The sequence below is a fragment of the Mesoplodon bidens genome (genome assembly GCF_964165515.1).
Source record: "Mesoplodon bidens genome assembly, chromosome: 3".
Lineage (NCBI taxonomy): Eukaryota > Metazoa > Chordata > Mammalia > Artiodactyla > Ziphiidae > Mesoplodon > Mesoplodon bidens.
The window spans coordinates 167,139,327-167,161,167 of record NC_138178.1 but is presented as its reverse complement, the minus strand read 5'-3'; the positions used below and the strand labels follow the sequence as shown (position 1 = coordinate 167,161,167).

At 49.6% G+C, this 21,841-nt stretch overlaps 1 protein-coding gene across 1 annotated transcript in view; it reads left to right on the top strand.

Moving 5' to 3' along the window:
* Positions 1-14,311, top strand: part of LGMN (legumain) — a 36,001-nt gene extending 21,690 nt beyond the window's left edge. The window contains exons 3-14 of the mRNA XM_081230325.1: positions 151-248; positions 1,153-1,234; positions 2,458-2,543; positions 3,737-3,812; positions 4,432-4,494; positions 5,292-5,358; positions 6,222-6,340; positions 6,427-6,516; positions 8,267-8,467; positions 10,317-10,487; positions 13,407-13,474; positions 13,752-14,311. Of these exons, the coding sequence (XP_081086451.1) occupies positions 151-248; positions 1,153-1,234; positions 2,458-2,543; positions 3,737-3,812; positions 4,432-4,494; positions 5,292-5,358; positions 6,222-6,340; positions 6,427-6,516; positions 8,267-8,467; positions 10,317-10,487; positions 13,407-13,474; positions 13,752-13,794 (1,164 nt within the window). The 3' untranslated portion in view covers positions 13,795-14,311. The remainder of the gene's footprint in view (positions 1-150; positions 249-1,152; positions 1,235-2,457; positions 2,544-3,736; positions 3,813-4,431; positions 4,495-5,291; positions 5,359-6,221; positions 6,341-6,426; positions 6,517-8,266; positions 8,468-10,316; positions 10,488-13,406; positions 13,475-13,751) is intronic.
* Positions 14,312-21,841: the final 7,530 nt, after the last annotated feature.

The following is a 21,841-nucleotide window of genomic DNA, read 5'->3' as shown; positions in this document are numbered from 1 at the left end:
TGAGTGTGTTTTAAAATAATTTAAATACCTGCCCAGTAGGGAGCGGTTCACAGCACATCTTCCATGAGAAAGAACATGTTGCTCATTAGAACTCCAAAACTGGCTTCCTTCCGGGAAAAATCTAACACTTGACAAAACCACTTCTCCCAGGCTGATGCGTGCCACGCCTACCAGATTGTTCACCGAAATGGGATTCCTGACGAGCAGATCATCGTGATGATGTATGACGACATCGCTAACTCTGAAGAGTGAGTAGGGAGTGCTTTGAACTTGATGGTGAGGAACTTCCGGGCATTTTAAAAAATGCACACAGACCCTCAGGAATCCTTAGATCAGCGGCCTAACGTTAGAATATAAACAGACTCCCGGATGAAATTCCACATGGCTGCTTCATCTAGAGCTTTGACCGTATCTTGGTGGGACCCAGCAATGGCAGGGACATAGGAAATGGTGGTGAAGGTCCTTGCACTGGGGCTTTGCAAGGATTTAAAGCATGAGTTCCCTCTCAGCTTGGGGAACTGACTTATCATTGGGTTCTATGGTGCTTGTTCCTAAGCTCTGAGCAGGGACGCCTCAGAGGCCCTGTACACAGAAGGCTCAGTTGTATCTTAGAATACATTAGAACATCTAACCCGTTCTAGTCTCCCAGCTCCTTGTATGGGTACTAACCCTAACCTTATCCAGTCTCCCGGCTCCTTGGTTCCCAGACTATGGCCCTGTACTGTGATCACGTTAACAGCCCATAATCCATCCTGAGCTTTAACGCCTAAGCTCTTGTATGAAAGCCTTGTTTTCTGTTCTGTCTTTTTCTGAAAGTAGTTTTGCTCTGATAGATCTCTTGATGACATCTTGCCCCCAAGATGCAATCTGGTGTCCAGCAGGAAGCCAGGCACACAGGGGCCTGGCTCCCTGTCCTCGGTTTGCAGAGCTCAGTCCTTTGCTGCTCCTGCCAGGAACTCAGGAGTTGTGGGACACTGAGACCCCCGAGCTGCTAAAATCACTAACACGTTGGTGACCTCAGAGGCAATGAGGAATGTCTGTGACAACCACGGTCGTTTAGTATTTTAAAGCGTAACAGGGGTGTATTCACGAAGACATAGATTTCAGAGATACGTCACATTGTGTGCTTCACTCGTGTCCTTTGATTTTCAGCAACCCCACCCCAGGAATTGTGATCAACCGGCCCAACGGCTCAGACGTGTACAAGGGGATTCTAAAGGACTACACAGGCGAGGTGAGGCGCGTCATGGGGTCGGAGCCAGCGGCGTCTGTTTCATTTCAGTGATGATTTTTCCCTCTTTCTTGTACTCCTGGAATCAGAACCTCATTAGACTGATTCCTGGTTAATGTTTCGTGTTTGTATTAAGATTTGTGCTTGAGGTGTAATTTCTGAGAATTTTGAAAGAAAGCAGAGGGAAAGAAAAGAACGTTAGTTGTAGTCTACTGATCTTTAGTTTCTAATCTTGTTGTACTTTAAGCCTCATAATAGATTTCCTTCCATAATACCTGATTTTCTTAGGATATTGCCAGTGATCTGATTATAGATTATCCGTGCCCTTTTCTGAAAATCAATTTTCTCAGCATCAGCCCTAGTACAAAATATATCTCTAAATTTTGTAAGATAGTTTTTCATTAATTATGATAGGATATAACTTCTAGAACATTACATGCTTCCCAGTTGATTGAGGCTGTACACATTGACACATTTCTAAAAACACCATTATGACTTCAGCCTCATGGATTTCATAGTTCTCTTTCTCGTGATGTTAGAGGGATCGAAACTAATATTCCTTGTGACAGAGAAACGTCTGAAGTTTAGCAGTTCTTTCAGTTTTATTTTTCTCTTTTAAATTCAAGAACATTTAAATCAGACACATCATACATGTCATATAGATGATTCCATTTTTATAAAATTGTTTCTATATAGTTATATAGGGAAACATTTGGAATTTAGGTGGTGGGAATTTTGATGTCTTTTTTTCCTTGTGCTTTTCTGTATTACAGTTTTTAACGATTGCATATCCATTTTACAAAATCCCCTTTAAGGACTTTGAGTGTCCTTGGGAACTGGCCTTTTAGGAGGCAAGCTGGTTGCAAAGGTCGGCGCTGATGTTTCTGCCGCCCGCTTTGCTGTCTCTCTGAGGCGGTGTGCTCTTCCTCTGCTCTTTGCCCCTACCTACCGACATCTTTGGGTTTCTCCACATGAACTTTATAATGGTCAAGAAGGAATGGCAGGCTTGCTGAGTTGGCATCAGCCAAAGACAAGATGATACTTCAGACGAGGTCATGCACATGCCCAGGAAACACTGGATCTTTCTTGGTTGCAAAGTGTTTGCCCTTAAACCTTAAGCCTTGGAGGTATGTGGACGGTGGCCTGGGCCCTCTGCGACAGACTCAGCCAACGCACTGATTTGGAGTGACAGCTGCCATCTGATTTCAACTCCCAATCCTTTGTAGGATGTCACCCCGCAAAATTTCCTTGCTGTGTTGAGAGGTGATGCAGAGGCAGTGAAGGGCAAAGGATCTGGAAAGGTCTTGAAGAGGTAATGTCTGTTTTATGGCTGTCACACTTTTCTGAATGACGTGGTACCCCAGAACTGAGAATTCAAACAGGCCTTGCCCTTTGTTCCCGGACTATTTACCTGTGAGAGATGGCAGCGTGGGGACCTTTGCCCTGACAGGCTGCACAGACCTGCTGGCTTCTTTTGGCAGCCTATTTCTGTAACGAATTAACCCTGTGATCCAGGGTCCCTGGTTAGCCTTAGTGAAATGTTCCCTATCACTTAAACCCGCTGTGTTTTGTTGTCTGTGGATCCTAGTGCTGGTCGGTTCCACTACCAGTGGAACACGCCAAGACAGGCGTGAGGCTCTGTGGCCAATCAGGTTGTAGGGCCCCTGCCCCGCCTCCTGCCGACCCTGTGCTCTGATGGCGGGTCAGCCCAGTGGGAGGAGGACATTTGTAAGTTCAGAGCAAACCTCCATATGGGAGAAAACTCATCCCATTGCTTGCCCTGATGGCTGTGGGTTAGAGATGTCTTGTTTAGCATCTCTTTATGCAGCATTTTGACATGACGTCAGGGACCTTAGGAGCATGACTTCAGAGAGTCTCAGGTACCTGGCAAATGGTGCTGTTTCCCTTATGCCCGAGGGGAGACCTGGGCACAAGTAGCTCGTGTGAGTTAGAGCAGAGACGGACATCCGCGCGGGATGAACCAAACTGCCTCCGAGTGAGTTGCTGTATCTCTGCAACCTTGAAGCAGGGCCCTCTGAGTGGAAGCCTGATGAGGGGGTGCAGGTGGGCGTCCCAGGCCGCGTGCAGGCCAAGGGGCCCGGAGGGGCAGTCGGAGCTGCAGGACCGTGCTTGGCGGTGTGTCCTGGCTCCCTTACTCGTTTCGGAGAGCTCTGGTGGCACAGCGTGGCCGCCCGGGATGAGGCCCTGTTGCCAGAGGCCTTGCTACCCAGATCACCCTGGGCTGTCTGCTGAGCACCCTCCCGGCCGTGATTGAGACACTCCAGGCTCTGGGACGCGCCTCGTGGTTCAGAAGGGCACCCAGTGGGAGCAGAGGGAACAGGCTGGATGGCGGGCTCCTGGGCTCCTCCTCCCACCTGGTGGGGAGACTGTAATCCTCAGACCTCTCCTGAGTTTTTTGATTGGGGTGGCTTTTCAGAGAAATGGAAGTAGAAATAAGAAATGGTCCACTTGGACTCTCATGCTCGTGTGCGTGTCTCTTGGCAGTGGCCCCCGGGACCACGTGTTCGTTTACTTCACTGACCACGGAGCCACTGGAATACTGGTGTTTCCTAACGACGATGTGAGTTTTTCTTAATGTTTTAAAGACAAGCTGGGTGGGAACTCCCTGGCGGTCCAGTGGTTAGGACTCCACACTGTCACTGCCGAGGGCCCGGGTTCAATTCCTGGTCGGGGGACCCACAAGCCATGTGGTATGGCCAAAAAAAAAAAACAAGCTGGGAGAATGGGAAACAAAACCTCAGTGTTGGCAGGCCACCTGTGACGTGTGTCTCTAACATCCTACAGCGTAGGTTCGTATGTGGCTGCTGAGGGTGAGGTCACATTTAGCAGCTTGAAATCTATCCAGAGGCATCTCTTCCGGCAGGTTTTCCCTGTGTGTCTCCTGACATCACAGTATGAGTCTCTGTCCCTGAACTTGGGTGCAGTACACTGGACACAGTCATAGAACATAGTCCCTGAATGCTCGGGACAAAGTGATGAGGAAGCACATCTGCTTCCCCTGTTTATTATGTGATTAAAGCCCTCGATGATGTTCTCGGATAATGCTGTTCACCACGATTATCTCTCAGGATTTCTAAATAAGAATTTATAAAGCATCATTAAGACTTGATTAGTGGGTTATCCAGCAAATGGTTTCTCTTGATGTGTTTGGTCTGAATGTCCATATTCTTACCTTTCAGCTTCACGTCAAGGACCTGAATGAGACCATCCATTACATGCACAAACACAAGATGTACCAAAAGGTAATGTCAGTGCTTGGGGTGGCCTTGGGGGAGGAATGTGAGGGATGCAGTGGAAGCAAAGCCCATGGTTCTTCGACAGGCCTCCTAACTCTGGATGGGCTGTGTTTTTTGGAAAGGGTGTCCTTTCAATCAGTCTTGACCTCTGGTCTCCCAGGATTAACTTTCTGTGATTCTACAGCTTCAGTTGTTAGATCAGAATCACTGGCGATCTTGTTAAAGTACAGTGTGGGCCCCAGCCCCAGAATTTGGCTCAGTTGTTCTGGGGAGAGGCCTGAGGGTTTGCCTTTCTGAGTTTTCAGGTGATGCTGATGCTCCTGGTCTAGGGACCACACTTTGAGGACTACTGTTTCTAGGGCTGTCACCAATCTGGGGCAGCTGGGGAGGAAAATACCACCTTCTTATGTTCCCTTTGGCCCTCTCTGGCCCCTTTTGCACCGTGTATGGAACCTGTGTAGCTCAGGCATGTATGTGTTAGTAACGTGTTTTGCTCTTGGAAACTGCTCCCTGCGTTGGATGGCAGATCCGTTTTCCTTAGCATCATCTGTGGCTCCATATTTTTCTGCATTATTTCAGCTAATAGATCATTTTATTCTATTAGCCATGCATAAATTTGGGTCCTTCTGGTTTGTATGACAACAGCTTCTGTAGCCTCTGCTTCTTACAGCAGAGATGTCTCCCAAAAGCAAAAGTGAAAGACTCTTAAGAAACAGGGCAAGAGAGTGGGCAAAGTCAAAGTAGCATTTGCGAGAGGTCTGTGCCTGGGCAGGGTGAGTTCACCTGTCTCATTCACCTCCCAGATGGTGTTCTACATTGAAGCCTGCGAGTCTGGGTCCATGATGAGCCACCTGCCCCACAACATCAATGGTAGGTAGTGGGAGCACTGGGCCTCTGAGCCGGGCTGGGTGAGCACCTGGCTACACGGTGCAATCGGACATTCTCTGAATCTGCCCATGGGAAGAACCAAGTGTCTTACATAAGCCAGGCCTAGGCCAGCCTAGTGCTTGGAAGTAGGGGGATACCTGTGGGCAGCTCTGAGCTTCTTCTACTCCTGGAGGGTTAGTGGTCAGGCGATGAAGGGATGTAAGCTCTGGATATGAACTCTGTGGTGCTCTGACCAAAATCACAGTCTTTGGACCGGCCTCTGTCCTTTGAGATGTGTTGCTTTCCGGCTCTCTGATCTTGGGCAGGTGACTTACCCTCTTGGACCCTCAGATTTACTCATCTGTAAAATGGAGATAAAGATATAGTGTCTGTTAGGAGAGTTACATTTTAAGCGATGACATTTGTCCAGCATAGTTCTGAGCCCATGGTAGCTAGGTAGTAAATGGTAGCTATTTCATATGTTCAGTCCATCTAAGTGTTTCTTTAATAAATGTTCACTTTCTGTGGAAATGAAGTGAGGTCCATATCCTTCAAGATTCCAGAGCTACTCAAGTCTGTTAGCACTATTCCAAAATAGCTGGATGTCCTAGGAAGCACTCCTGCTTGCTCATTGCTGCAGAAAGCATCTATCAGCTGGCTTCTCTTTTTCCACATTTAGTTTTAGATGAGTTACTGAAACTCAGTGAACAGGGCTGGATACAAGGAGGTCTCCCTGCCCTCCCTGAGCTGATCATAGGTGACCTGCTTTGATTGCACTAGGAAAGGAGGAGGAACTCAAGCTTCAAGTGGAATCCGCAGACAGCTGAGAATAAAACACGACTGAAATGTGTCTTTAATTCCTCTAGTTTATGCAACTACTGCTGCCAACCCCAGGGAGTCGTCCTATGCGTGTTACTACGATGAGGCGCGGTCCACGTTCCTGGGGGACTGGTACAGTGTCAACTGGATGGAAGACTCGGACGTGGTGAGCCATCCGGGGGCCGGCTGCCCAGCTGAGGCTTAGCTGTCAGCTGCGATCGTCAAGGGACTTGACTGTTTTCATTTTCGCAGGAGGATCTGACCAAAGAGACACTACACAGGCAGTACCAGCTGGTGAAGTCCCACACCAACACCAGCCACGTCATGCAGTATGGAAACAAGGTGAGGAGAGGAGCCTCGTAGTCCTGATGATGCCTCAAGTCTCAGGCTGACTTACCGGGGACGTTTCTCTCCCGGTGAAGGGAAACGGAATCCATCCGGGTGAGGAACGGCTGAGGCGGCCGCTCCGTCCTGGAGATTCCGCCTGTGCTTTGGAATCAGACTTAGGTTCAAACTCACAAAGTTGTGAGACTTTGGGCAACCTACCTGACCTCTCTGAAACCTCTCTGTTTCCTCCTTGGTCAAAGCCCTAGCGTACAAGGTGCTGAGGAGCAAAAAGAAGGGGGTCCATCACGTGCACGAAACACACAGTGAGAGGTTACTGAATCGAAAGCTTCTCCTGTGAGTTTTGTGGCTTTGCCCCGTAGAACCCCACACCCTGAATCCTCCGGGGTCCAGCCTTCCTGCAGTTGCAGGATGTTATCTTGACCCTTTGGCTATAGATTCGAGACTTTTACCGCCCCCCTCAGCTATGTTCACAAGGGACCTAGGTGGTAAAATAGGTCAGTCCATCAGGGCTGTCCGGACAGAGGTCATAGCAGGTGGCTGCTGAAGGCTTGGGCCTTAGGTGCCACCCCTGGGGCTAGCCCGTGGGATGTGCAGAGGAGGTGATGTGTGCGGGGCTTCCAGTAGTCTGTACGACCAGACATCATGCCCCAGGTGGCCTGCCACCGGCTGAGAGCTCGCCAGCTGAGTTCTGTTCCTTTGATGTGAGCACTGGCCTTCTAGAAGACCTTGTGAGTGGTCAGTCCAGCTATTCCCTTCGGCACTTCTCGGGCAGAGTGTGGACTGGAGGGCCCGGGAGTCAGCAGGGCAGTCACGGGCCACGAGAAGTGCACTCAGGATGCCGTGGGCTTGGCCAGGCTTTTGAGGGGGGTAGTGGGGAGATAGAGCAGCGAGAAGGCCAGGGAAAGGTAATTCAGAGGGGGCAGGGTCAAAGGTGGCGCTGCCGCAGCTTTGTCGGGGGATTGGAGGGAGGGAGGGGACCGGCAACAACTCTTCTGCCCTGAGCTTTCTGTTCTCTTTACAATTTCCTCAGCATTAGCCACGTCTGCTCTTGGTTGAGGAGGTATGAAGGATCTCTTCTAAGCATTATGTTTCTATATACGTGTGCGTATATTTTATTTTTTGTTTTAGAGCTGTCTTTAGATTAGCGTCGCTTGGTTTAGGAACGTGACTGCTTGTAGCATTTCTTTCCCTCTTAATCGGGATCCAGTCTGCAGTGACCCCCGCAGGCAAACGCAGCCAGGCAGTCGGGCCGGCTTGTTAGGCCCTGATGCCAAGTCGGCCCCACCCCTCGGTGGCTTTAGCTCTGCCCATCTCAGTGGACCCAGACCTCAGCTCTGACCTGGACAGATGCTCTGACCTTCCTTCTGCTGGTCACTAGGGGCAGGCGGGTGAGCGTGGAGGGGTGAGCACAACCCAGGGTCACCCCTGGCTGAAACGACTCTCGTACGAGCGTGGCGGAACTGGGTAGCGGTTCTGCTGCAGAGGATGCCAGGCAGCTTCGAAGTTCATCATCGGTGGATTTCAGGTGGTCAAATGCGTTGCCTCGCCCGCTGCTGAAGACCAAGCGCGTGCTTTCAGGCTGCGATTGTGACCCTTCAGTGGTCCTGAAACCACATGGGGTGAGCTGTGGACTCCAGGACCCAAGGGATGTTTGGCACATCTGCCCCTCCCACTTAAACTGACTCTCTCTCTCTCTCTCTCTCCCCCCAACCCCCGCCCGCTCCCTCTCCCCCTCCCTCCCCAGTCCATCTCTGCCATGAAGTTGATGCAGTTTCAGGGTCTGAAACACAAAGCTAGTTCTCCCATCTCCCTGCCCCCAGTCAAACACCTTGACCTCACTCCAAGCCCCGAGGTGCCCCTCACCATCATGAAAAGGAAATTGATGAGCACCAATGATCTGCAGGAGTCCAGGCGTCTTGTCGAGAAGATCGACAGGCAGCTGCAGGTAAGTGGTGGCGAAGCTGCGGCTCCCAGCCTTGCCGGGCAGCGTGTGCGAGTCCTGTCTCTGCCTCCTGAGCATAAGTCTGTGTTGGTGGGAGCCAAGTGACAGAGCTCTGGGGTCACCCTCCTCCTGCCACACTGGGAGTACATGGGAAAGGAAACCAGGCTTTGTACTCGCTGTAAAGTGGACATGAGTGAGCAGGGCAGTGGCCAGCTTCATTCTTCATCAGTAAACTGGCCTTGACCTCTTTGGAAGCAGGAAGCAAAGAGAGGAAGCCTGTCTCCTGCCAAGAAGCCATGGCATATGGGTGTTTCCTCTTTTACACCTAGTTGCTTACAAGACATTTTTATTTTGCTGCTTAGTGAGTTAGTAGCTAATCATATTTAAAAACAAAAATCCAGTGCACAAAAAATTTCTGCTGCCTTAGGAAATCATAGTCACGGCCCCAAATTCTTCGTAAAATGCTTGAGCAATCTTTTACGATGACTGGGTTTGTTTTCAGCAGCTCATCAGTTTGTTTGCAACTGGCCGAATTTCTTTGCGAATTCTAGCTGTGTGGCTAGAACCACCAGGTGTGTTCTCACGAGATGCTGAGCAAAGGCTGTCTGTTCAACAAAGCCAGCTGTGTAGACTCTATCCCCTCATCAGCACAGCACAGGGATCGGTGTGCTGGGATACAGCCTGAATTTTCTAGGAAAGAAAAAAAAAATCCGTATGATCTGTCTTAAAGTCGTATATCTCATAATCCTGACAGCTAGCCGTCCTACACGTGGTACATTAACCAGGATGGGGTTTTTGTTGTAGTTGTTGGTACCACAGTGTAATATAACAGTTCTCGTATTTCCTTGCTCTCAGACCTCTTTACATTCTTAAAATTATTGATCCCAAAGAGCTTTTGTTGGTGTGGGTTATATCAATATTTACTGCATTAGAAATGAACACTGAGATTTTTAAAATAGTAACTCACTTAGAAATCATAATAAACCCATTTTGGGTTAATATATTTTTTATGAAAAAGAATTGTTTTCTAACATAAAAACAATTTGGGTGGGAAGAGTGACATCACTACACTTTTGCAAATCTGTTTTCTGCCTGGCATTACAGAAGACAGCTGGGTCATCGTACCTGTGTCTGCATTCACTGTTGGGCTCTTTTGTTCTGGTTGAGATATATAAAGAAAGTGTAACCTTACACAGATACATAGTTGGGAAAGGGAGGACATGATGGAGCCCCCAAGAAGCCTGGGGGACCCCCGTGGTCCTGGACCACATGTTGAGACCTGCTGGTCTGGCACACAGTGGGTAGGGAGCATTCGGGTATGAATGGAACAAACCCTGGCTGGGGAGTGGGAGGGTCAGGGGACTCGACTGAAAGTTTTGGTTGACATGGAAGCAGCTTTATCCTTAATGACGCTGGTTTTCATTATCTGGGAGGAAAATGATGTCCACCCTTTGCATCCTTCTGTCTAAGCATCTGATGGTTTCCAGAACGGACAAAGGTGCCTGTGAACACATAGCACTGCTTATGGGACAACAGTCTACTTTGGGGCACAATTTCTACATGCCCTCCCGCACCCCCCACTTCCTTAGCCTGGGCCATACCTGCTCTTCAGGTATTCAGATTTAAATGCTTCCATCATGCCCGAAGATCCCTAAAAGGCAGGGTATTTCTGAAGGGTTCTAGCTGTAACAGAAGCCTCGCGGGTGCATCTTTGGCCGCGGAAAGCATCTGTTGGCATCTCTTTCAACATACTGGGGTGGAGGCTCTATGAAAGAGGCATCTAACTGGCCCAGGGTTCCAGGAGAGACTACGTTAAGTAAGGTACATTTGGAAAAGATGTGTTTCTTCACAGGCCAGAAATGTCATCGAGAAGTCAGTGCGGAAGATTGTCGCCTTGATCTCAGGGTCCGATGCTGAGGTAGACAGGCTCCTGTCCCAGAGAGCCCCGCTCACGGCGCACGACTGCTACCAGGCAGCCGTGTCGCACTTCCGCACGCACTGCTTCAACTGGCACAACCCCACGGTAAGCCCAGACCCTGGGGCTGCCGGCCTCTGCATCCTGCCTTCCGTGGGCCAACTAGCTTGGCCTTCCTCTGCATCTTAAGCCCCAAACCTGAGTTAGTCCTGTCCACTGGGAATCACATCAGGTGCATTGCCTTGTAGAAGGTTCCGTCTTGTAGAAGAAGCAACAGGCTCATTCAGAGGCCTTTGGTGGGGATGTGAGAGGAGAAAGGTCATCCAAAATCACTGACCCTACATCTTGGCCCCAGACACTCTGAACTGTCCCAGTGGCTGGGAGAGCTTACCAGTCATAGACCATTCAACTGCCATTTCCATTGGCCTTTGAAGGGGACTTCCTTCTCTTCACACTGTGCCGTCCCTGCCAAACCCCACCCCTCCGCCCTGCCCCTCACACCAGCCACGCAGGTTTCTCCCTTCTGGGTCTGTTCCGACCTCTTCCCCAGATTTGTTGTTGAAGCAGGCCCTGGCCCATGGAGGAGAAGAAAGGACCTAGTTTCTGCAGATTGTCGAATGTCAGGGTTGGAAGGTACCTAAAAAGCCTCCTTTCTGGTCAGTACTTGCACGATGCTTGGCTCCTTATAGGGAAGGGGTTAGCAAACTGTGGCCCGCAGGCCCATTCCTGCCCACAGCCTGTTGGGTTTTTCCCTCCACAGCCTGTTTTTATAAATAAACTTTTATCAAAACACAGCCACACTCAGTCACATAGCTTTCACCCTGCAGCAGAGTTGAGTAGTTCACACAGCCTACAAAGCCTCAAATATTTATTGTCTCGCCCTTGACAGAAAAGTTTGCCAAGTCCTGCTTTAGACCCATGCTTTTCGATAACAGTAGTCACTAGCCTCACGTGGCTCGTTAAACTTGAATTTAAATTGATTAAGGATTGACATGTACACACTACAATATATAGAATAGGTAACTAAACAACCTACTAAATAGCACAGGGAACTCTACTCAGTACTCTGTAATGACCTATATGGGAAAAGAATCTGAAAAAGAATGGATATATGTGTATGTGTAACTGACTCACTTGGCTGTACAGCGGAAACTAGCACAACATTGTAAAGCAACTCTACCCCAACAGAAAAAAATTAATTTAAAATAAAGAAATAAATGGATTAAAATGAAACCAAACGTAAAAGTCAGTTCCTTAGCTGCAGTAGCCACATTTCCCGTGTTCAGGAGCCGCATGTGGTGAGTGGCTACTGAATTGAGAACGTTATAGAATATTTTCATTGTTGTAGAAAGTTCTCTCTGGGCTGTGACATGCAGACCATGGTCATCCTCAGATACTTCTGAGGATGGAGTGCTGGGCACTTGGGAGATAGCTCTCCATTATTAAGAGGCTCTTAATTTTATTTTTCATTTATTTAACAAAGCATTCTCTTTATTTAATGATTTTTTAAATTCCCATTTATTTAACAAATACTTAATCCTCTGGTGTTACATTTTTTGCCTGCTGGAATCACAGAAAGTGAATCTCTCCTTTCTTCCTCTTGTGAGTTCTCAGGTTCCTTTGAAGTGGTTTTCAAGGTAAACACCCCCAGTTATTTCCGTCTTAGTTGCCATCTGTTTGGCAATCACTTACCATCTGTTTCCCTCACCACTGTGTCCCAGACTAAATCCAGGCTGCCAGGGGGAGTCCGAGCTAACAGAGGGGAGCAGGGCCAGGGAGTTCTCATCCAGGAGTCCTTACCTGGGCTTGAGGGTGCTGCCAACCCCCTGCACATGTGCATTTTTTTTTTAAACATCTTTATTGGAGTATAATTGCTTTACAACGGTGTGTTAGTTTCTGCTTTATAACAAAGTGAATCAGTTATACACATACATATGTTCCCATATCTCTTCCCTCTTGCGTCTCCCTCCCTCCCACCCTCCCTATCCCACCCCTCTAGGTGGTCACAAAGCACCGAGCTGATCTCCCTGTGCTATGCAGCTGCTTCCCACTAGCTAGCTACCTTACGTTTGGTAGTGTATATATGTCCATGCCACTCTCTCACTTTGTCCCAGCTTACCCTTCCCCCTCCCCATATCCTCAAGTCCATTCTCTAGTAGGTCTGTGTCTTTATTCCTGTCTTACCCCTAGGTTCTTCATGACATTTTTTTCCTTAAATTCCATATATATGTGTTAGCATGCGGTATTTGTCTTTCTCTTTCTGACTTCACTCTGTATGACAGACTCTAGGTCCATCCACCTCATTACAAATAGCTCAATTTTGTTTCTTTTTTTTTTTTTTTTTTTTTTTCTTTTTGCGGTATGCGGGCCTCTCACTGTTGTGGCCTCTCCCGTTGCGGAGCACAGGCTCCGGATGCGCAGGCCCAGCGGCCATGGCTCACGGGCCCAGCCGCTCCGCGGCATATGGGATCCTCCCAGACCGGGGCACGAACCCGTATCCCCTGCATCGGCAGGCGGACTCTCAACCACTGCGCCACCAGGGAGGCCCAATTTTGTTTCTTTTTATGGCTGAGTAATATTCCATTGTATATATGTGCCACATCTTCTTTATCCATTCATCCAATGATGGACACTTAGGTTGTTTCCATCTCCTGGCTATTGTAAATAGAGCTGCAATGAACATTGTGGTACATGACTCTTGCATTTTTCTTATGAGATGGTCCATAAGTCTCACCAGATAATCTAAAGGTGGGAGGGGATCCCTGACTCAATAAAGGTTAAGAACCATTGGTGTAATTTTTTTTTTCTTTTTTTTTGACTGCACCAGGTGGCTTGTGGGATCTTAGCTCCCCAACCAGGGATCGAATCTGGGCCCTCAGCAGTGAAAGTGCAGAGTCCTAACCACTGGACTGCCAGGGAATTCTCAGGAACCACTGGTCTAGATGCTTTACATATTCCCACGTTAGGAGCTGATCGTGTTATAAAATGATGATGTTTGATCATGCTTTTTGGTTTGTTTTCCTCCAGTACGAGTATGCTTTGAGACATTTGTACGTGTTGGTCAACCTTTGTGAAAACCCTTATCCGATTGACAGGTAACCCTGCACCTGGCATTTAAAGGGTCGGTGTCCTTCTGAAAGCAGAAGGGCACATGTAGCACTGCTGTCCTCTTCTGCACCTGGGCACTTTGCTTCTGCCGGCTTCTGCCGGCTTCTACCTCTCACTGTGGACGAATTCAAAATAGATTCATCCCCAGGGTTGCTGGGTTGGGTGGGTCTGTCATACATGTTCCGTGGTGGGTTCTATTCATCTTCATTTCTTTAGAGTTGACCAACTTTGGGTTCAACAACTTCTTCTTCCCGTTTCTTACAGAATAAAATTGTCCATGAACAAGGTATGCCTTGGTTACTACTGAAATGCTGTCGACGCTTTTCTGAATGTGAACACGTCCCTTAGAATGTGTGCTGATCAGAGACAGAAGAGCTGGGGCCAGAGGGAGGCTCCCCCCACGGCTGCAGGCCCTCCCGGGGATGTGATCGGGCCACACGGGCCGCACTCCAGGCCTCCCCCAGGATGGCTTGCTCACCTTTACCTACTTCCCCAGCTCCTACAGGTCCTGTGTGATCCTCTGAAAAACCCACAGATTTGGGAGGCTAATCTCTGCACTGAGAAAGGTGCATTTGCTTTCTAAGGGGGTTTTTTTGGCCATGCCTTTTAAGGAGCGACTCGTTCACTGGGGCTTCTGCAGCCAGTGAAAGAGTCTTTGAGGAATTTGAAGTCAGAACCTCTTAAGTCTTTACAGTGATTTTATGGAAGAGGGACATAAACCCCAAATGAAAAACTATTTTTAGAAAATAGTATAATTTTTGATTGCTTTTGTATTTTATTTGTCAATAATGGACAAGTCTGAAAAATAAAGATTTATAACTGAATCCGAGTATTAATTTCAGGTCCCCGACTTTGTAGTCTATGCTCCTGGCCCCTCCTGGTGGGGTCCACTTCCCATCTGTGTCTTCCAGCTTCCCCTGTCCCACACCGCCACCTGCCACTTTGTTCTCCCTGCTCCCGACCGCCTGGACTTTTCAGGCTCCTGTGCCTTTGCTCCTTGCTGTGCCTTGTGCCCTGGAGTGCCTTTCCCTCCATCTGACCCATCCTCAAGGTGTATCTGAAAGTGCCCTGTCTTCCTCAGCTTCCTTCTCTCCCACACACAAAAGTCCCCTCTCCTCTGTCCGTCGGCATTTGCATTTTCCTTGGGTCTTTTCCAGCACTTGTAGGGGTCTGCCCTTACACCACGCCTGGGGGCTGGGAGGTTATCTAAGCTCCTCTGAGGGCACAGGCTGCCTGCCTTGCCTTTGTTTCCCTTGGCCCAGTGTCCCACACGGGGTGGTACTCACCGTGGGTTTGTGAAAGACATTTAAAAGTAGCACTAACTCTCTCCATGTAGTGGAATATTACACGGCCATGTAAAGGATGAAGCACTGCTACAGCTCCAGCATTTAGCCAAGGGAAAGAAGCCAGTCACACAAGACCCTGTATTATACGATTCGACTTGTATCTAATGTCCAGAATAAGCAAATCTATAGAAACAGAAAGTGGATGAGTGATGCCGGGAACCAGGGAGAGAGGGAAATGGGGAAATAGTGACAGCTAATGGGCATGAGGATTCTTTTGGGGCTGATGAAAATGTTCAGAGACTGATCACGATGATGGTTGTAAAGCTCTGAATGTACTAAATAAAACCCAGTGACTTGTACACATCAAATGGAATTATGTGGTTTGCTAATTATGTTTCAGAAACGTTCTTTTTTAAAATAAGCCATATACCTAGATGACTTAGAGAGCAAAGAAAAAAGGAACACTAAACCACGACACTTGTGACCACCTGTCTTTATGTAGTGAAACCTGTCTTATTTAGCAGGGGTTGACGCCTTTAAAGTTTGGAGGTACGGACTGGAAGTTGAGATACTGGCAAAGAGGGTTATTTATATCTGTGACAGATTCAAGGGTGATACTTTTGTTTCTAATGGGCCCATTTTTAATCAGTTTATCCTTTCTCCATGAGGTTGTCCTAATACATCCAGTCACGTGACCAGGATAAAGAACTCTTATTGTCCTACAGATTTGGGGGAGCTTTAGGGATTTAAGTAACAAGTACAAGAAGCGTAAGGTGTGTGAACATGTATCACTATAGCTCAAGAATGGGCAGCCCTGAGGGCCGGCTGATGTTCAACGAAATGCAAATACTGACAAGTAGAATATTTAAAAGGAGTCTCTTAAAAGGCCTCAATGGGGCTTCCCTGGTGGCACAAAAGGGCTTCCCTGGTGGCGCAGTGGTTGAGAGTCCGCCTGCTGATGCAGGGGATACGGGTTCGTGCCCCGGTCCGGGAGGATCCCACATGCCGCGGAGCAGCTGGGCCCGTGAGCCATGGCCGCTGAGCCTGCGCGTCTGGAGCCTGTGCTCCCCAACGGGAGAGGCCGCAGCAGTGAGAGGCCTGCGTACCGCAAAAAAAAAAAAAAAAAAAAAAAGGCCTCAACGTTCAGGTGGTAAAAATTCTGTTCTATTTTCTAGAACTGTTAACTACTTTGTGACCCTGCTTCTCTCTATTTGTCCTCCCTGTAGAACAAAAATATACTTAACTATTTAACAAGTGCAGTAACTTGAATGTTCATGGTTCTAAAGGTTAAAAGCAACTTGTTCATTTCTCAAATGAATGGCAAGTTTCCTAAGTAAGTAAGTCACACTGCCTTGACTTTTCTTTCTCCTCATGTGGTTCACAGGCCCCCAGCAGACATGGCTCTCCATCCCTCGTATTAAGCCATTTTCTATTAGATTTCTGATAAGGGTAACCTTTCTATGTGTATCACAACTAGGACCAGCATTTTTTCCCTAGTTATATCCAAAATGTACAGACATGTTCTGTCACAAGAGGTACATAGTACAGAAACTTTCGGAGTAAAACGTGGCCAACCCTTTACTTCCCCAGAAATCCCACATGTCAGCTTGTATTCATCATTAGAATACCCTTTCTACATATTTACATACCTATATACAAATAATACTTTTTTGCCTTTGCATTATAAAATAAAAACAGATATAGAAAACCATACAAAACAAGTGTAATGCTTAGTGAATTAGATGAACATCCTTGTGACTACCACCCAAGTCAAGAAATAGAACTTTACCAGCTGTATTAGTCAAGATTCTCCTGAGAAACAGAACCAGTTGGATGTGTATACATATAGAGAGTGACATTTATCTGAAGGAATCAGCTCACATGATTGTGGAGACCTGGTAAGTCCAAAATTACAAGCTGGAGACCCAGGGGGAGGAGTCCAGGCCAAAGGCCACCTGCTAGCAGAATCCCTTCTTGCTCAGGGAAGGTCAATCTTTGCTCTCCTAAGGCCTTCAGCTGATTGGATGGGGCCCACCCACATTGTGGAGGGTCATCTGCTTTGCTCAGAGTCTACTCATTTAAATGTTAACATCATCCAAAAAGTCCACAACATCCAGAATAATATCTGACTAAATAAGCACCGTGGCCTAGTCAAACGGACACGTAAAATCACCAGCCACCCTGGAAGCCCGTGCTTGTGCTCCATCCCAGTCACAGAACACCCCAGCCAACCCCCCACAAAGAGTAACCACTCTCCCTGGGTTCTTTGTGGTTTTATCACAAGTGTGTATCCCTAGACCCTCGTTTTAGTCTTTATTCTGCAGGTTTCCTCATCCTTTTTTTTCCTTCCAATTTCTGTTGATGAGTCCAGGCTGTGGATCGGTAGAGTCCCTCAGTCTGGACGTTGCTGGTTGCACGTTCAAGCTGCTGTTGAGCATGTTTTTCTGACGCCCAGCTCTCTTACAAATCAGCAGCAGTATCCAGAGGACTTAGACGTGTCTAATGGGTTTCAGTCCATTGTACTTCTGTACTGAGGCTCAAATTGTTCATTTTTGGCTGATGGAATCTTTTTTTTTTTTTTTTTGCGGTATGCGGGCCTCTCACTGTTGTGGCCTCTCCCATTGCGGAGCACAGGCTCCGGACGCGCAGGCTCAGCGGCCATGGCTCACGGGCCCAGCCGCTCTGCGGCATGTGGGATCTTCCCAGACCGGGTCACGAACCCGTGTACCCTGCATCTGCAGGCGGACTCTCAACCACTGTGCCACCAGGGAAGCCCTCCCAAGCCCTTTTGACATGACCCTAGGAAATTTCCATAGCTTCCTTCGTAACTGGTGTATCAAGATGTTGCATTCTACATTTCCTGTCCCAAAGCTGAGATCAGCTATTTCTCCAGGAAAAGCTGGTTTCTTTTCATGACAACAGTCTGACTGCTAGGAGTGCTCACTGCTCCTGCCTCCAGGCTGGCCCCCTCCAGTTCTATTCTACGTGGGTGCAGTGGGTGGAGAATTTCCAGACTCCCTGTGCTGCCAGACGGGGCTATTCAAGGGCCTGGCCAGCTGCCCCTCATCCTCACCTTCCACTACTCTTTGCCTCAGGCTTTATGTACAAGCGATCTGGAAATGACTGGTGACCCTGCATACAGCACACTCCTATTTCATTTTTCTGCGATTTTTCACTTTCTTTCACCTTCCTTGTCAGAAACTGTCCAGAGCCAGAGATTTTACCCCACTTTTACGTTAACAAGGTCACCTGCCACAGTTTCACAGGTGCTGTCAGGAGACTCCTGGGGCCATGACAAGGGACTTCATTACCCCTGGCAACCAGGCGCACGTGCTTCATATTTGCTTCGACCCCTCTTGTCTGCCGAGTGCCCTGAGGGGGATGCGGAGGTGGGGCCTGGTAGAGGCTATGCACACAGTGGGTCTGGATCAGGCTGAGGAAGAAGGCTGTGAGCAGACCTGTCCCACTTTTACCCTGCGGGGAGATACTCGCTTCCAAATTGAGAGACATTATTTTATCATCTTGGTCAGGAAAAAAAAATCTGCCCTCTTCCCAGAAGGGAGAAATTCTCTTTATCCTCCAAGGCTAGTCAAATACTCTTAAGAAGATAGTCTTGGGCTTCCCTGGTGGCGCAGTGGTTAAGAATCCGCCTGCCAATGCAGGGGACACGGGTTCGAGCCCTGGTCCAGGAAGATCTCACGTGCTGCAGAGCAACTAAGCCCGTGTGCCACAACTACTGAGCCCGTGTGCCACAACTACAGAGCCTAGAGCCCTTGCTCCACAAGAGAACCCACTGCGATGAAAAGTCCACGCACCACAACGAAGAGTAGCCCCCGCTCGCCACAACTAGAGAAAAAGCCCACGTGCAGCAACAGAGACCCAATGCAGCCAAAAATAAATAAATAAGTAAATTTTTAAAATTAAAAAAAAAAAGAAAAAGAGAAGATAGTCTGGAATAAAAGCTGTCAGTGAGTCTTCACCAGACATGCAAGAGATCCATGGAGAATTCCAGCAATCTTCAGGAGTTCTTCAATTCCCTTCTGCTTTGGCCAACCCTTTACCCTTCAAGACCGAGCTCAGGCATCCCTGTCTGCAGGGAAGCCCTCTGCTTCCTCCAGGTGGGTTACATGCCCTCCCCTCCCTCAGGACCCCGTCATATCCCATGCTGACTGTTGTCACCACACTGCTCACATTAAACAGAAAATACGTGCATGGCTCGGTAGCCCCCAGGCTTGAGTTCACCTGGACTCCCTATAGACCATTTAATGCCATCATGTGGAAGAGGTGTCCCTTTCTCTGGGTGGACACAGTCCTGTGCCAGGGTGACAAGTGGAGCCCAGACTGGATTTCAACCCCACGTGTCCCCTCAGCTGTGCAACCTTGGCCGTGAACAACTTCCCTGCTCTCATGTACTAGCTCTGAATTTATTTCCCTTTTCTGAAAGATCTAAGGCTTCACTTGCCCCAACCCGGGAGCTTGTCTGATCCCTGCGACAAGCCTGGGAGATCTGGGCATAAGCATTCTTAAGAATGGGGACACTGAGGCACAAAGATGTTGAGCATCTTGCCGAGGGCTCGCAGCTGGCCTGGAGCCAGGTCTCCTGACTACAAGTGGAGGTTCTTCCCACCTTCCAGCTGAGAAGTTTCTCGACTTTGAAGCCAGATTTCAGAGTTCCCTTTTGGTTGAGGGCTGCATCAGCAGCAAAGAGGTTTCCTGGAGGGCATTCCTGGGAAACCGCTGTCTTCCAGCAAATAGCTGACAGCTGGGGAAGAGGAAAAGCCGCAGCCACTGTGAATCAGTGCTTTTCTCCCCGAAGCCCTGCCCCGCGTGACCTTCCTGCGAAGGAAGGGCCCAGTTCCTGCCCCAGCTGCTCCCCCGCTTCCCCGCCCCAGATGACCCTGCAGAGCAGGAGGTGGCCAGTTCCTGGATTCCAGCCAGCTGAGTGCACACACAGCGACTGCATCTGCAACCGCATCTGCTGACGGGTGCCGTGCCTTCCAGATACAGCCTCAGCCGCCAAGTGGGGATGACAGGCTGGTCTGTGGCTGGGGGAGGGAGGCGTCTCCACTGCACCCAGAGGACCCTCCCCTCCTCCCTCTGTCCCTCCTCCCACTCAGGGCCTCTGCTCTTCTCTGCCCACCCCCCTTGCAGGCCCGTCCCTTGTCCCCCAGCAGAAACTTGCTCATACTAGGGAGACCTGGATTCAACACATTAAGGTGTTGTGAGGCCATCGTGGGCCAGGTGTCTGCAGGGGCAGTTTGGGACTTCTCACGATGGGCAGGGCTTTGCACCCAGCTGTCACTGGTAGGCCCTGGGGACGGAGGAGCAGCAGGGCCTGGGCATGCCCTGGTCTCTGCAGAAGCCCTCGTAGCTTCTCCCAGCACCGCTGGCTCCAGTCTCAGCCTCAGGGACTGGAGGGGGCCAGTAAAAGCGGAGGGAAGGAGGGAGCCAGCCGGCCAAGGGGTGAGGGGACAAACGCTAGGGAGGACACATGGCCGAGCCCCTGTCCTACGTCCCAGCCTGTGGCCCCATCACCCTTGGACACAATGACCCCCTGCTCGGGGCCTGTGGAGAAACCAGGCCGCTTCACTTGCATCTTGGGCCTCTGGATCAGGTCAGCCCTGCGATGCTCACCATGGCCTCAGGCAAGTTCACCCAGAGCGGGCCTGGTGGGCGAGGCTCATCTGACTTTGGCTTTCTACCAACAGGTCACTTGGGATGCTGCACCGGGGAGAAAAGAGAACCCTGAATTTGGGGGTAGGTTTAGCCCTGAGTTCAAACCTCACTTTGGCCTCTAACCAGCTGTGTGACCTTGGGCAAATCATCCCTTGTTATGGGCCGAGTTGTGGTCCCTCCAAGTTCATGTGTTGAAGCTCTAACCTCTAGCATCTCAGAATGTGACTGTGTTTGGAGACAGGGCCTTAAAGGGTTAATTAAGGTAGCATGAGGTCATATGGCTGCGCGCTAATCCAATAGGACCTGTGTTCTCAAAAGAGGAGGAGACCAGGGCTGCTCAGGCCCAGAGAAAAGGCTGTGTGAGGACTCAGTGGGAAGGCAGCCGTCTGCAAGCCAAGGAGAAACCAGCCCTGATCTGCGACTTCCAGCCTCCAGAACTGTGAGAAAATAAATGTCTGTGGTCTAAGCTGCCCCATCAGTGGTATTTTGTTAAGGCCGCCCAAGTAGACTAACTAATTCTCCCCCTTCCTTTGAGCCTCCGTGTCCTCATCCATAAATGCCTCCCACAAGGGGCTGGTGTGTGGATTCAATAAAATCACACAGGGCAGCCACTGACCAGCGCCAGGCACCCCCGTGAGGGCTCAGTACATGCGAGGGTGTTTCTGCGCCCTGAATCGGGCCCCCGCACCTCCCCGGGGGGAGAAGGCATCCAGAAGACAGGGGTCCAGGTACCCCCACCCCTCCTGCTCTCTGGCCTCTCCTGATGGGAGAGGCCCCAGGACGGTGGGCCTGGCACATATGCTTGTGCACATACAAGCATGTACACACACACACACACACACACACACACACAGTGTTCTTACAGTGGTCCCCGCTCCAGCTCACTGGCTGGACAGAAGACTCCCAGGGCTGGGCTGGTGTCCGATCCACCCTCTGAACTCCAACCCCACCCCAAGTTTGGGCCCCACGTGGCCAAGAGGGTGCTTGGGTAAATGGACCCGCCTCTGATGTTCCCCACCAGCCTCAGTCCTAGTGGGAGGCGGTGGGCACTTTGCCGTACAGCTGTGGGCACGAGGCTGTATGACCAGCTCAGCTCAGGGCTGCAGGGAGCATTGGAAGCTCAGGAAGGCAACAGTGTCTGCACTGGTTGGTGGGTAGGGGGATGGGGAAGGAAAGGGCAGCCTGGGATCAGAGCCAGCTACCCTCAGCTTGTGATCTGAGGGTACCCTCAGATCAGAAGCTGTTTGCCTGTTTTGTCATGTCTGTTATACCGAGCCCCGGCCTGGAAAGTCCTCCAGGGCTGGCTGGCTGCATCCTGGAGCAATCCCTGCCTCTCACACAGGGCTGGCCTGGAGCCAGAGTTTGACAGATGTTTGTTGACTGGCTGAACGA